At 41.5% G+C, this 15,813-nt stretch overlaps 1 protein-coding gene across 3 annotated transcripts in view; it reads left to right on the top strand.

Annotated features, from left to right (window-relative positions):
• The window catches only part of CDC14A (cell division cycle 14A), a 541,681-nt gene extending 529,452 nt beyond the window's left edge, over positions 1-12,229 (top strand). For 2 of the 3 annotated variants that reach the window (XM_086954444.1, XM_086954436.1), the window contains one exon: positions 10,057-12,229. In XM_086954444.1, coding sequence (XP_086810570.1) covers positions 10,057-10,086 — 30 coding nt within the window. In that variant the 3' untranslated portion in view covers positions 10,087-12,229. The remainder of the gene's footprint in view (positions 1-10,056) is intronic. The other variant, XM_086954453.1, reaches the window with a different exon arrangement.
• The last annotated feature ends 3,584 nt before the right edge of the window (positions 12,230-15,813 follow it).

Raw genomic sequence — 15,813 nt, 5'->3', positions numbered from 1 at the left:
ACAGATCGACTACATAAGGCAGGAGAATTAGAGATCAAAGAGCCAGGTCTTCACCGCTCTGCGAAAACGTATATGACAGTTTTCCATTCGTAGGGCCAGCGGAAGAGAATTCCATAGTCTGGGTCCTAAGTTCGCAAAGGAACTACCGCCCATTCTGGTAAATTTGAACTTGGGTACATTGAAGAGATGAAGGGATGAAGAACGAAGAGCACGGGTAGGGAGGTAGGAGCTGACAAGGGCTTGAAGGTAGAGGGGTGCTGATCCGATTTTAATCTTGTGCATAAAGCACAAAGCTTTGAATTTTATCCGGTTATCAACACGGAGCCAATGCAGCTCTCTCAGGCGTTCTGTAATGTGGTCCCGTTTGTGACAGCCACGGAGAAGCCGGTCTGCTGTATTTTGCACCAATTGAAGGCCCCGTGTGACCGCCTTAGAGGACCCCTGATAGAGCACGTTGCCGTAATCCAATCTGGAGGTCACCAAGGCACTCACAACAGATCTCTGGGTGTTTTTGGGGAGCATCCAGAAGATTTTGCGCAGCCAATGTAGAATGGTAAAACAGGTAGCTGTGACTCTGTTGTCCTGCTCTTTCATGGATAGTCTCCTGTCAATGATTACACCCAGGTTACGCACTTGTTCAGATGGAGTTGGGAGGGGACCCATGGTAGTGGGCCAGTGACTCAGGTTCCAGAGATCTGGTTTGTTGCCAAGAACAAGGACCTCCGTCTTTCCGCCGTTTAACTTGAGTAGGTTGTTGTTCATCCATTCGGATATTTTGCTGAGTCCTGTTTGCAGAGGAGAGTGAGCCGTGGGATCAGTTTGGGACAGTGAGAAAACAATTTGTGAATCGTCGGCATAAGAGAAAAGGTTTAATCCAGAACATTGTGCAACAAAGGCCAAAGGTGTGACATATAAATTAAAAAGAAGAGGGCTAAGAATAGACCCTTGGGGTACACCATGGGGGTATGGGTAGCTCTTGGAGGACGATGACTTGGAGAAAATTTGAAAAGTGCGGTCAGATAGGAAGGATGCGAGCCAGTCCAATGCTTTGTTTCCAATACCGATGGCTGCGAGGGATTTAAGAAGGATGCTGTGTAACACAGTATCAAAAGCTGCGCTGAGATCGAGTAAGATCAGCGCAACTGTTTCTCCTCGATCTAAGAGCAGACGCAGGGTATCCGTGACGCCCAGCAGGGTCGTCTCCGTGGAGAAACCGGGGCGAAATCCCGATTGGGAAGGATGTAACAGGTTGTTGTCTGTCACAAATTTTGAAAGATGAACATGGATGTGACGTTCCAGGACTTTCGAAAAAGCCGGTAGTAATGAAATGGGTCAGTAATTGGCGGATAGTTTGGGATCAGCTGTTGGCTTTTTCAAAAGCGGGGTGACCATACATGTTTCCAACAACTAGGAACGGTAGCAGTAGCAAGTGAGTTGTTTAACATTTTGCAGATGGTGGCTAGATGTGAGGAGTTCAGGGAGCGTAGAATCGGGGTGGGCAAAGGGTCTAACGGGGATCCTGACTTGATTTTGTTCAATGTTTCTGAGAGAGTTATCGGGCAGAGGTCAGGCCAAGCCAGCAGTAGAGGCGAGGGTGACCCAGAAGTGTTTATGGCCACATTATTAGTCTGAGGGGGGGTGGAGGAAACATGCGTTTTGCTTTGAGCAAGGATATCCTGATGAATGTTATTAATCTTGGAGATGAAGTACTGGGCAAGCTCATCGCATTTCGTGTTGGACAGCTGGGGAGGTGTTGCCGTGGTCTGTGAACCAGCGAGCTCCTTCACCACGTTGAACAGGGTTTTTGATTTGTTTATAGCTTCGTTTATGGATTTGTTAACATGGATGGCTCTGGATGTAGCACACGCCTTATGATAGCATTTCAGCTCAGTTTTATAGGCGGTACCTGATGAGAGTGAGTAGTCCTTCCTCCATAAGCGTTCTAATCTCTTACATTTTGATTTATGCAAACTGAGCTTCTCATTGTACCAGGGCGCGGGGGCTTTGTGGATAATACTTTTCTTGTGGGTAGTGGGGAGACAGGTATTTAAGGCTTCTGAAAGCCAGTCATTAGCCGCAATGGCCATTCCATCCATATCGTTGGACGCAAATATATTTTCTGGTTTAAGATCAGCTAGAATATTGTTGAAAGCGGTAGGGTTGAATTTTTTGCAATCCCTTTTCTGTGGGTTGGTATCAGGTCTATAAGTGGGTGTGTTCACATAGTTTGTGACAGTAAATTTGATTAAGAAATGATCTGACTAGATGATAGGCACCGCTGCGGAACACTTTACATGAATACTATTGGAGAAAATTGGGTCTAAAAGGTGACCGCCTTTATGAGTGGAGCCTTTGTTAGATAAGCTTAGGTTCATGGAAGCAAGGTCTGCAATAAGGTTGCAGGCCAAATTGTCATTTTGATCGTCGAGGTGAACGTTCAGGTCGCCAATGACAAAGAAGTTGCTAGTAGTAGTTATGGTTGAGGCTATGAGATCAGAGAGCTGTGACTGCCAGGCGTTGCTAAGACCTGGAGGGCGATACACTAGTAGACCTGAGAGAGTGATTTTGGGTTGGAGAGCCAGCTTAAAAAACGCCGCCTCACAGCCGTTTAATGGGGCAGTATCCAAATGGCATTAGTAGGTGTTTTTAAAGATTATTGCTATGCCGCCACCAATTTTCTTGGGGCGATCATGCTTTACAGTCGCATAATGAGCAGGAAGAGCTTCTGCAATATCTGGTCCAGAACTGTCACAGAGCCACGTCTCTGTGATAAAGTGCATCAGGAGATTCATCCGTGAGAAGATCGAAAATCTCACGTTTGTGTTTGGGTAAGGAACGGCAGTTTAGGCTTAGGAAGGTGTAGCTTGAAGGAGAGTGGGTTTCTGCTCGGGGGGCTAAGCTACGGCAGCGTTGTGGGGGCTCTAGATAGAAGGGGCAGTGGGGACAGCATAGTGGGAAATGATCTAACCTGTTGAGAGTGGCTGTCGGATGGTCCAATTTGGGGTTGAGAGGGAGGATCTGATCAGCATTGTAGCACAAACGAGGGCGTATCGTTTGGCCAGGGGGTATGGCCCCTGTACCCGGAAGGGCGCAGATGGGCTTGCCTTAGGTGCGCCCGCTGCGCCCGTCCGCTGCGCGTACGGGGGAAGCACATTATAAGTAGAGTGGGAGGTAAGGGAGGGGCGTGGCCTGTTGAAGGGGGGCGTGGCCAGCGGCCTCAGCTGAATGGCGGCGATGAAGATTGTGGCACCGCTGCAGCTATACAATCAGCTGCGCGGGCCTGCCAGAAACCATAGAAGTTTAAAATACAAGTGCCCAGGAAGGGGGGGGGGGTGTGTAAGTGGGTAAAGTGCAATCAAATTATCACAGTTTGTTTAAAATATCAGCTTCGCTATCTCCCGGCTTCCGCTTCAGGAGTGGAGGTTGGTTTTGGCGGTGTGCGGCTCCTTGGTGAGGGAGAGGATGAGATGGGTGTCGTCAGCGTAGGAGATGATATTGAAGTCATGTTGGCGGGCCACTTGTGCGAGGGGGGCCATGTAGACGTTGAAAAGCGTCGGACTGAGGGATGAGCGCTGTGGGACGCCGCAGATGATGTCGGTGTCCTCGGATCGGAAGGGCGGGAGGCGGATGCTCTGGGTTCTGCCTGAGAGGAAGGACGTGGTCCAGTCAAGGGCCTTCTCTTGGATTCCGGCTTCTAGGAGGCGTGTCTTTAGAGTGCGATGGCAGACCGTGTCAAAGGCGGCTGACAGGTCCAGGAGGATGAGGGCTGATGTTTCGCCGTTGTCTAGTTGGTGCCTGATGTCGTCTGTGGCGTCGATGAGGGCTGTCTCGGTGCTGTAGTTTTGTCTGGGCCCTACTGGGACGGGTCCAAGATGTTGTTGTCTTCCAGGTGGAGGGCCAGTTGTATGTTGACAATTTTCTTGATGACCTCCGCCGGGAACGGGAGCAGGGAGATGAGACGGAAGTTCTTGAGGTCCTTGGGGTCCGCCTTGGGCTTCTTGAGGAGGGCGTTGATTTCGGCGTGTTTCCAGCTTTCCAGAAATGTTGCTGTTTCGAAGGAGTTTTGCAAGCAACATGGTCGATTTTTGTACACAAACAATCCGCAAAGGACTTATGCCTATGTAATTAATTACTAATGGTATCTTCTAGAAAGAACAGGAAGTGAATTATTCACATCCGAGCACACTCCCAAGCAATGCTTATAGAAGTCACTCACAATGGTTGACCTTAATCATATATGAACAGGCAGTTGTCGTAACTTTACTTGAATGAATATCCCAGTGTCTACTTTACTGCAGCAACCTAAATGTGGAAGGTGTTTTTCCAACACAGTCCAGGCCAGTGACCTTTACACATTTACCTCATGCATTGTCCTAAGCCACTCTCTGAGTTCAACACAATATGTAGCACAGAGTAAACCTAGATGCAGCCTTCATTTTCAGGTTCATAATTAAAGCATACAAAAAACAGAGTAGAGTATGTGGGAGGATTAGGAAAGAATTAGGTCAGAGGATAGGGCACTACATCATTTTCCACCTAACATCCGATGCACATCTGGGCACAAACACCTGTGCTGATTATGCTCGCTGGATCCCACAATTCACACACATTCTGACGCAGCACATTAAACACTCTGCACACATCTAATTTCCCACAAGGGGGCTCGTAGGTAAATGGCATATGTAGAACCGCACTGTGCACTTTGACACTTTGTGCAGTGTCACCACTTCTTGCAGGAGACGGCACATATGCTCTGAGTACTGTACTCCACTGCACTAGGCCAGCATTCAAAATTAAAGCCTAAATTCCAGTATGAACAAGCATTGGCATAGCCAATAGGTCTCGCTTTTGGGACCTTATAAGTATTTAGTTATGCAGCACAATATCCTTGGTGCAACATCAACTGTTGCATGGCTAAACACTTATGATGTCCCAAAAGCGAGACCTATTGCTATGCCAATGCTTATTTATTTTGGTTTTATCTGCTATTGATCCCTATTTTATTTTCCATCAAAACAGAATAGTGTGAAGGGCACATTTTCTTCTCTGTCCAGAGATGCATCAGACTTTTATGTTCAAGTTTTTTTCTCTTCCTGTGTTTTTTTTCCGATTGCAGTCCTCACCAATGGACAGTTCTCTGCATACACTAGTGCTAAAAATGGTACTTACTTATACCTACTCCCCCTCCTGGGGTATAAGCCATCAAGCAGGACTCCCCAGCTATCTCTGTCCTGGACTTTTCTTTCAAACTGTCTCCAGGTGTAGCCCATCACCTTGCAGTCAGACTCATTTTTATAGGTGTTTTCTTGGCCTTCCTTTTTTCCTTTTGCCTTCAGGGTTCCAGGTCAGGGCTTTTGTGGTGGTGTGTAATGTGGGCTTGCGAAAGGTGTGACATGTACAGCCCCAGCATCTTCATGCTTTCTTCATTACCAGGGACCTAGAAAATCTACTGACAAAGGTGATTGCTGTTAAAAGTGGTCAGTGTATTTGGAGGCAGGTTTCGATGAAGGTCTGGACTTTATTGGTGGTGGTTACTGTTGTTCTCCAAGTTTCTGCTACAGTCAGAATGACTGATTTTATGTTTGTTTTAAAAAAAAAAAAAAAGAAATCTGATCTTGTTTTGCCATGTTAGGCCCTTGGAACTCTATATCTTTAGTTGAATGAAGGCAGCCATGTTTTGCCGATCTTGCCTTGACGGTTACAAATATTACTAAGGTTTTATTGAGATAAAACTAAACACAAAAAGAGGAGTCATTTTCTTGTAAATTATGGTCTATAGACAGGATTACCATCCTCCAAACAAACTATTGCTTGATGGATTGTATCCTGCATTACGTGTTAAGATTTAGCAAATAATTCTTTCCCTGGTAGACTCGAGGCATACTTCATGACCGGAAAAGTGGTGTCCACCACTTAAGTCAAAATGTTTCCAGTTTTGAAAATATGTAAGGCACCTATCTGGAAATCTAGTCATACGTTCACTAGACATTACTGTCTTGATGAAACTGACACATTGGTGAGTCAGGCAATTCTATGTAATTTATCTAATGAACCTACCTAAAGTTCTTCTCACTTATGATTATGACCTACTTAGAAACAGAGTTATCTTTACATTGAGAACTTTGCAGTGGAGATATGCTTGCTACTTCATTCTATGCTTATGACTATCAGAGATAATCCTACAATGCAGATGGAAGTGTTACTTATAATCCTATTTCTGACATCAAAGGTATTCTCACAGATGTCGCAAACAACCCTCCCTTCTCCCTGATTGTCATTGAAAATTATCCTTTCTTCGCCAGATATCCTCTGTACAGTTCTCTGTACTTGTGTTTTTTAGAGAGGTCATGCAAATGTAGACCAGCAACAATAGGTGTTAAGCAAACCTTTAGTAATGAACACTTGCAGTGATCGCTCTGAAAAACAAGCATTGGCAAAGCCAACAATTCTCGGCTCCGCAAGTTTGGATACCGGTTACATTTTTTATTGCAAGCATATTCCACAAAATAAAATGAAGAAAAAGAATATGCTGCCACCTGAATGTGGTGACATTACACAATAATTTTTTTTAAACATGCCATATAATTTCAATAGTACAATGCGCTTCTTTCTAGAAGACAGATGTACTTAAATAAGCTGTAGAATCAATCCAATAATTTCTAAATAAGGTGTGGCTGCCTGAAAGGTGTCCTGGCACTGAGCCTAAATGTACAGCAATTCCTCCTTAACACCAATTACACAGTAACCCAGGTTTTGAGCAGCTTCCTGAATTGACTGAGGTCCACGATCATTCGAAGAGGTATTGGCAGGCCATTCCATAAACAAGCAGACTATACTGGGAACACTCTACCCCACCACCCGAGAGAGTTTAACTTTTGACTGTATCAAAAGACTGGCCACTGCAGATATACAAATAGCTGCTCGCAATACAGAGTAAACTTGCTCCGCAGGTACACAGGACCAACCCTAAGGAAGGCCCCATGAACACTACAAACACTACAAAGAAATTTAAAGAGGATCCTTTTAGATATTTTTTATTTCTTTAACACAGAGGAGGCTGATGAGGCAAGTGGAAGTGAGAGGGCCAGGCGAGACACAGCATTTTGTATACAAGAGAGGCGTTTGATAAAAAATTCTAGAAAATCCAGGAATAGAGAGTTCCCATAGTCTAACTAAGAATGGGGCTTGGACAATCAAAGGTATATGTTCTGCCGGAAGGAGAGGTAATAACGTCCGAAGCACTTTATCTAATGAAAAACAAATGGATGCCCGTGATTCGTATCAGAGAAAATATGATTCCTATTATTACTGGCCTTAAATTATTATAATCCTAAAATGTAGTTTAAAGAGCCCAGGACAGCTAAAAAATGAAGAAAGAAAAAATGGAAAGAAAAACACCTTAGAAATATTAGGTATTGGCCAGCCAGTCCTGGCTGGACTTCTTTATATGTGCATGTTTACATGTGATCTCATAAAGTGCTATTACTAACACTGAAAAAGGACTAGTGGTTTAAATAGACTGACCACTGTCCCTTGCTGTATGCTGTGGTGATTGGAACCAACATGTGAATCACAGTTGAACAGCCCAATGGATGAATGGCTGACTGACCCAGGGCCTCTCTTTGTAGGTATGTAATTTTTAATTGAAATTGTTTGTTGGATGAGGCTCGAGAGACAGCTAAAGCAGTCTCTAGGAAGAGCCTAAAGGCAAACTGACATCCCAATTCCCCCACCTGAAAACACCATGCCTAGACCACTTTTCTCACACTTCTACTTGAAACAGATGAGTTTTTTGATGCAAACGAAATTTTGTTCTGTATTTTTTCTGCCCTTTCTGTCATTTTAAAGTTAACTAAAAAACTAAATGTCCAGTGTTTTACTAAGCAAATCACGACCTACATATTTGAACTTCAGTCAGGATTTGCAAATCCAATTCCATATAATCAAAATAACTATCCTACCCATACCATTCTCTTTAGGTACTTTATTTTAGGACTTTTTGCAAGTAACTGAATTCCTTGAAAGGGTACTAACACAGCATTAAATGTCTCCTGAATTTGCATAGTTTCTTTCATGGTTTATTTGTTCTTTACTACCTGTGAGGTTTGTGCCTAGGAGATTTTTTTAAGGCAAAACCGTGCTCCATTTTGCTCCTATATGGCAGGGCTGGACATGAGATTGCTCCCACTTCTTTAATGGCTCAAATAAAATATAAAATGCAGGAATGCTTTTTCAATAAATCAAAAGTAAAAGCTCCTGTCTTTAATCAATGGCCAAACATTAAAATTGCTTCTTGGTTATGCCCAACTCGAGTTTTTATAAGAGGAGAATCCATTTCTTATGACCCTGTGCATCTCTGAATCACTAGGTCAGTAAGCCAAACTAGCTAGACTGTTTGGACATGCTATGTACATTAAGTACTTTAATGTAGTTGGGAGCCTGTTACCATATGGCTACAGAAAAATATAATCCATGAAATGCACATTCACACTTTATAAGGTACACTAAAACAATGTGTTGACAGTTGATACACAAATCAGTTTCCATGCTCCACAATATTTACATCCAATATATAAGAAGGCCATATCCATGTGTAGGTGTTTGTCTCCAGCTGGTTGATGAGAGTGCACTCTTTTGCTTTTTTATTCAGAATTTCAGCCAAGTCCTGTTTCACAGTCATTCACCCACCTTCATCATGGCTTTGAAGATTTAATGTTGCACTGCCAGTTACATAAAACTATCTATAAGTACCGTACGGTGTCCTTTTATTGTCTCCTTTTAACATGGTTCAACAATCATATTATTTAATTTAGAAAGAAATGGATCGATTTTCAAATATAATACGTGGATGAAAGTGCTCTGTGTCAGCTGGATCATATTCATTTAATATCTGTATTAAGTTTCTCTTTTTGCAACATAATAAAAATGAATGTCAAAGGGTTTTCTTAGAGTAGTTTGTGCCTCCTCATTAAGCTCTGTGCGTATCTAACCATATGGGTTTTTAAGAGGATAAGAGAAAAACGTTTTCAGATGGGCCAGAGTCTGGCTAAACCCCTAAGCCAGTAACCCAAATCAACTAGACAGATTGAACATCCTATATACATAAAGTACTTCTCTATAGCGGGAGCATGTTTTCACTTGACTGCAGAAATAATATAACAAATGAAATACATAGCCACAGTTTCAAAAATCTGCATCTCATTGTAAGAGCCATAAAGGACTCCTTGGAAGTCCTATCCTAAACATCCCTTTTATCTCCTATACAATAAAACTCGAACATGGATATTAAATGATCTAGCTGACTAAAACCAGTCTTTCTACATCGAATATTTATAACATCATCCTTTACTGCTTAACCTAAAAAATTTAATATTGGTACCATGTTAAAAACAAGCTAACAAAAGCACCCCTTAAAGTACTTGCCAATATATGGTTTCATGTTATAGGAAGTGCAGCATAAATTCTTAAGCCTAGAGAAAGTTTGGCTTATGTGAACACAAATGTATTGGCTGTAATTCTGAAAAAAAAATGAGAGTTGAACTTTAAACAAGAATCCCGAGATCAGTAGACAAACACCAACAAATGCTTATGGACATAGTGTCTGTTTGTTGTTAATATTGTGGAGCCCGTTAATGGATTTGTGTGCCAATAGTCAATAAATATTTTAATTGCACCATACATATTGTGGGTGACTATTTCATTCATTATTTTGGTTTTTAGTTATGTGATAACTTGCTCCCCACTACAGAGAAGTACATTATGTACATTGAAGCTTCTTCATATCTGTTACATTCCGCCATTTATTTAGCCGGGTTATACAGCATGTCAGTTTATGTGCATCAGTAAAACCTATTTTTTGTCTTTAATTTACATACACCTCTTAAAATTAGGCGTCATGCAAATACATATAGGCATTTCAATTAATCAAATGCTTTCCTTTTCCTCCAACATTTTATTTTATTTCAATATTTGTGTCAAACGTGTTTGTTCACTTGGTGATAAGATTTTATTGTTTGTTGTTGATTTACTTGACTGATCTTTTTTTCTTCTCTGCAGTCCCTTCAGTCTGAATATGTTCAATACTAAGGCCTTGCTACTTCGGTGAAAGCAACTCGGCTCCTAGATTCCTTACCACAGTACCCTCGGGTGGAGGAGCAGGGGAGCAAGCAGGAATCTACCCTTCGGGTGGAGAGTCCTACCTTCATATAAAAAAAAAACTTTCAGAAATCAAGGAGGGAATTTTAATAACCAGATGTTGCTCAATTGACTACTGCAAATGCACAGACAAGCTCTGTGCACTGAAATCACTATTAATTTACATACCAGTGCAGGATTTAATTTTAATTTAATATCATTTTTGGAGTTTCTGCTGACAAATTGAATGAAAATGATTATCGTTTGTATATAGTGGTCTCATGAACTGTATGTATTGTCAAGTAAAAAAAATACTATTTTGATATTCCTAAAAAAATATATATATATATAATCTATATATACACAAATGTATAAAGTTTGAATATATTTTAATTTTTCAAATGTTTGTTTTTTTGCTACCAAAAATATGAAAAGGGGATTGTTTTTCTTAGTCATTTTAACTATTGTTTGTAAATTAACTTTCTTCCAGAACCATATTTTTGCTGGTTAATCTGTGGAGAATTGCCGCTTTGGATAAATTAGTTTTGTTTTTACCTATCTGTTCTGCTACTGTAAGTAATTTTGTCGAAACCTGTGACCACATACTAGTGAAGACAATATGAATGCTGGTTAAATGAGCATCCTTTTTTTAATGAAAGTGGTTGTATAAACATCCTTTTGATGTGGATGTTCTCATTTTAATATGTTTACTTTACCATTTCAAAGGTCTAACAGATTAGCACAGGCTCCTGTACTGTTGAATTATTTGTCCTTTTGAAACTTTTCATTTAAACTAAACTGGTCCCTATTTGCTCAGCATTGTAAAACCATTATAGTGCTTTCACTGTTTTTCCATGTTTTAGACATTGCAATATGATCTTGTTACTTATTCTAAATAATATATTCTGCTAGGTTTCTTTTCTCTTTTCAATAATGTTGCTATATGCATCATAGCCTACAATATAGACCTATATGGTGGGAATCAGATTTTGACGTGATAAATTTGAACATTCATAATAATATGGGTACAATAATGAATACGCTTTAGAAATTAATGCAATTTTTTTTTTAATTAGTTAAAAAAAAGGCACCTGGGAACTTGCAAGTGTGCTTTTCTATCATTGGTGTGTAGATTCCGTGACATTTCCCCAAAAAGGGCAAACCTGGTTTGTGTAAAATGTTAACAGACATTGGAAAAGGTTTGTTGCAAATTCCCTCCTATGAGTGGATTTTTATGTGAAGTATTTTTTTTTTACTTTTTCTGTGACATTCTTAAACAGCACACTTCTCTTACTGTAAAACTTCTGCTAAAAATGCTATCTGGCAGCAAAATTATGTGGTACATGTTTCACGATAAATAAGGGTTTCTGTAATTTTTTTGGTTGATAGAATATTTTTCAGGGATGCGATGACCTTTTTAAGTGCTTTTAACATAAATCAGAAGTATCATTCCTTGATAACGAGGGAAATCATGTATATTTTGTAAATTACATACTTGTGTCATATACTTTGATACAATTTCAATCCTTGGAATGGCAGCTACAGTAGTAAATCTTTTTATATGTGTGTTTGTGCGTGCCCTTTGAGCAGATGCCTGAGACAGCGAAAGCAAAATATGAAGATTCCTACTATATCCGCAAAGTGCATTCTGTGCAATATGAAAATGCACAGTAGCTTTTCACTTATTTGAGAATTTGTTTTATTATTGAACAACAGATCTAAATGAAATGCAGATTGAGCAGTAATTACTAACTTTCTCTTGTTGGGAAAGACCATTAATAGGTATGTTGGGATTGTTAAAAATAGTGCTCACTGTGAATTCGAGGATACTTGTATCTTTGCAATAATTGAAGTTTTGTTGATATTAATTCAAAAAAGGAAAAGACCAGGTCGTTTTTGTTTGTGTTATTTTATAAGGATGATTTAGTTTGTTACTTATCGTATCATTTGAGTGCAGCTATTAAAATATTGTTGTATAAAAGTTCTGTCTGGAAAATACTGTATGTGTTGTACACACAGACTATTAAACATGTTTCTGGTAAGAGGATTGCTGGACAGATAATGCTACCTCTAATAAAGATTTTTTTTATGTTGACCTGTATTTGTTCTTTGTTTAAACTTTCTTAAAGGTCTTGGATTTTTCCTAAAACTGTTGAGACTATTGAAAGATAACTCTGAAATTACGTACCTATTGGTAAATCCGCTTGCCATTTTAACAAGCATGCAATGTCCTTGTCATGGCGTTGTGGCATGGAGGCACTTTTACCTAGCCCAAAATCTGGTAAAACAGATCAGAAAAGCCCTGAATGTGTGTATGTTGCTCCACCACACACATCCCCCGTCTCAAAGTGCTTTCTCAGGTTGCCAGTTCCCAAACAACGTCTTCAGGGTGTCACGTGCACCAGTTATTTTGCCTAGCTGTTGTATCCTTCTTTTTATTGGTGGATTTCTGTTTCTCCTTTCTACACTGGTGTAGGCCACCTATGTGAACTTTGGCTCCAAGGTTTTCTCTCCAGTTCAGTTTATACTTCGTGTTTATTCACACAAGTGATTCATCTTATCACCTGGCTTCCCTCCTTAGGTTTTCCCTACCAAGCTGAATTAATAATCATTCTAATGTTTAAGTCAAGAGACCCTCCTCAGACTTTACATTAGGCACCTAGTGACTCAAGGGACATTCATGTGGCGTGTTGCCTTCCTGCTGGGTGGATCGTAGGACCTTAGTTTGTTAAAGCAGTCTATAGATTTTATTAGTATTGGGCCGGCCTATCTTATTTTGACTGTACCTTATGATGACCATCCATATCCTTCATAGTTGTGGCCCTACGAGGCATCTGTACTTTCATAGTTCTGAATTGTTCACTGTACAGTGTGCCCACTGACTCCCCTTTAAACATTGGTTCACTATTACTCTCCATCTGCAGTCTGCAAAATGGGGCTATGGCATACCCTCGCAGTCGAAATAAGAGTGTTCAATGCCAAGCTGCTTGCATCTGTATCCTCATATTACAGGCCAGAATGACCAAATGCTGGTTCAACAGTATCCAAAAATTCCTCCATGTGGCTTCATTTCTGCTTTGACCTTCCTTTGGGATTCAAGGTTTTGAGTTGCAGTCATTCCTTGCAGAGCTCCTATGCTACTTCTCATAAGAAAAGGCTGCCTTTGATAGCTTTTGGTCAAGGGATTTTGGGCGGTTTTATCCTGGTCCTAGTTCCTAAATAAATGCCTTAGTGTTGGATGCCAGTGGTTCTACCAGGATTTCGGTGTTCTCTTTTGGACTCGTTCGTATCACCTGGGGAGCTTTTTCTCTCTATTCTTAGTTTAGTCTCTCCTTTTCACATTAGGCATGATGAGCCAGTGAGCCCCAAATCGCTCTATAAAGCTGTTGAAGTTTGGAGTCCGTCCTAAAGTCTCCACCACTTCGACTGGGCTCTGTATGCACTGGATTCAGAAATCTTTTTCTGTCTCAGCATAGATGTGACCTGGCTTTCAAAATCTATGACTGAGCAGAGGGTTTCAGGCAGAGCAAACAGTTTACTGCCTTGCTCTTCTGCTATAAACAGTTTGTGTGGCAAGGAATAATTGTTCCGAGTTATGGTGAAACGACAGAAAGAATAATGCCTCCAGGAGAGTCTTTGCAGACTTTATTTTACTTTGCTGTTGACGCGTGAAGGGATAATAGGCTTCGCTACCAGAGATAATGATCCTACAAAGAGACTAGCTAGACCTAGATAAAGCAGCAGAAACCTAACGTAAATATAACAGTGTGGTACGCACCTGTAGAAATAAATGACAGAAGAAGGCATACGAGAGACACCAAGATTCAAATGCATTCATGGAATAAACTTCATTTATTGTCTCCTTCTGTGGCAACGAAAAAAGTTAGAAAAAACATTGCTATAAATTTTATAGAGACCCAACACGTCCCAAGTGCACAGTTTACTTTCTGCAAAGCACTGCGGTTCCTTTCCCAGTTGTGTTCACAATTGGGGCCATTGTAGAAATGTCTTAAATCGTGGGTTGAAACAAGGGTGGGTTGTACAGTTTGGGCTGATGCATACAGAGTGCGGCCTTCGTCAAATTTAGGCCAGTGCCAACTCAGTTGGAAATCACAGTACGATGTGCCTCATATTCCTCCGTCCATTTAGTTTGAATTGATGTGTGACCGGCATGGGACATGGAGACTGAGGTATTCAGCAAATGTGTGGTAGAGGTCCCACAATGGTATCAGAGGGTCCAACTACTGCTGTGGGTGACCCCGCCAGTGGTATCCTAGAAGGAGGACCTCTTAACTCCAGGGGACAGCAGGCATGCCAGAAGTAGTCAATGGGAATCTGAAGCATTACAACTTGACCTCGCAGTACTTTTGGATCTGTCTCGGAGTCAGGGATGGCCCAGGGAGAGTTATTCTGCTGGGACAAGTTGCGGAATTGGCTCAGACATCGACCATTATTAGACAGGATATCTAGAGGCATGGTGACACCCTCATGCCTTCTCAGCTGTAGGAGAGTGGCAGGAATTGGCAGAGTCCTGCTTGGATTTAATGTTTTTTCATGACCTTACCCGAGGATTTGGAGTGGAATAATGGTTAACCACAGGATTGACTTCTGGAAAGTGATCAACGCTGAACTTTGAACTTGGACCAGTCCCAACACAGGGTCTTGATCTACTTGGCGATGTGTGGCTTTGCGTCCTGAATGGCCACCTGACCATAGTCATTACAGGCCTTAATCATGTCCCGACCACAGGCATACATAATGTGGGTTTGTCACAGACATTTGCTTGCGACAGTCCTTTTAGGTTTTAAAACCTGTTGTCTTGGAGGTGAGATGTCCCTTGCACCCAGTGTAGATTTGAGGTAAAATGGGTCTCGAAAGAGATGGGAGCTAGCTCTATGTCTGTGTCTCGTGGCGCAGAAAAAAAAAGAACAGACCTCAGCCCGCAGGCATGGCGCCTATATTGGCTTTGCAAGTTAATTCCGGCGCGGTACAACATCAGTGCGCGGAGTAGCACTGCACCACCTGGCAGCATGTAGAGGTACTGCTCAAACGTTTACAGTTCCAGGTGCCTAGGGAAGTATTCAAAAGGTGAGAAACATGTGGTTAGATAGATTCTGTACCGGAAAGCCCATTAATGAAGGTAAGTAACTTGTTCTTCTTGTCCCCTGGCACTATTGATATTGCTAAGTGTTGACATAGGAATGTCACCTGCATGGTAAACTTGTATATCCCTTCCCTGAGTAACAGGGCTGCATATGAAATCGGAATCTGAACTGTTTTCGGTACAGCCAAAATGCTAATCTAGCACATTGAGTCCTAGACCTCTTCATAATATTCTGATGTCCAAAACCTGTTCTGTGACCTGAAGGGGCGCACAAAGTGTGCCCTTGGTCTCAACACAGGACTACTGTCATTGTCCCTGATTGTTGACATAAAGCAGTGGTGGAAGTAATCTGTTGTTGGCTGGATCATAGTACTGAACAAATCTGTTTTCTAGTACTGATAGAGTACAGTTCCTACTGGCCTCATATGTGTAAAGCTCCACTTGTATATGATACTCAGACCCCTGCCCTATCATCCCTTGTGCATGCAAGACACCATTGTTGGCAGCTAAGACTGTGTAGTGGGGAGGGTATGGTTGCTGGGACCAGTGGGACCCATTCTGGGATATTTCCTGTT

Source organism: Lissotriton vulgaris, chromosome 1_1, assembly GCF_964263255.1.
Source record: "Lissotriton vulgaris chromosome 1_1, aLisVul1.2, whole genome shotgun sequence".
Lineage (NCBI taxonomy): Eukaryota > Metazoa > Chordata > Amphibia > Caudata > Salamandridae > Lissotriton > Lissotriton vulgaris.
This window is presented reverse-complemented; position numbering and strand designations above follow the sequence as displayed.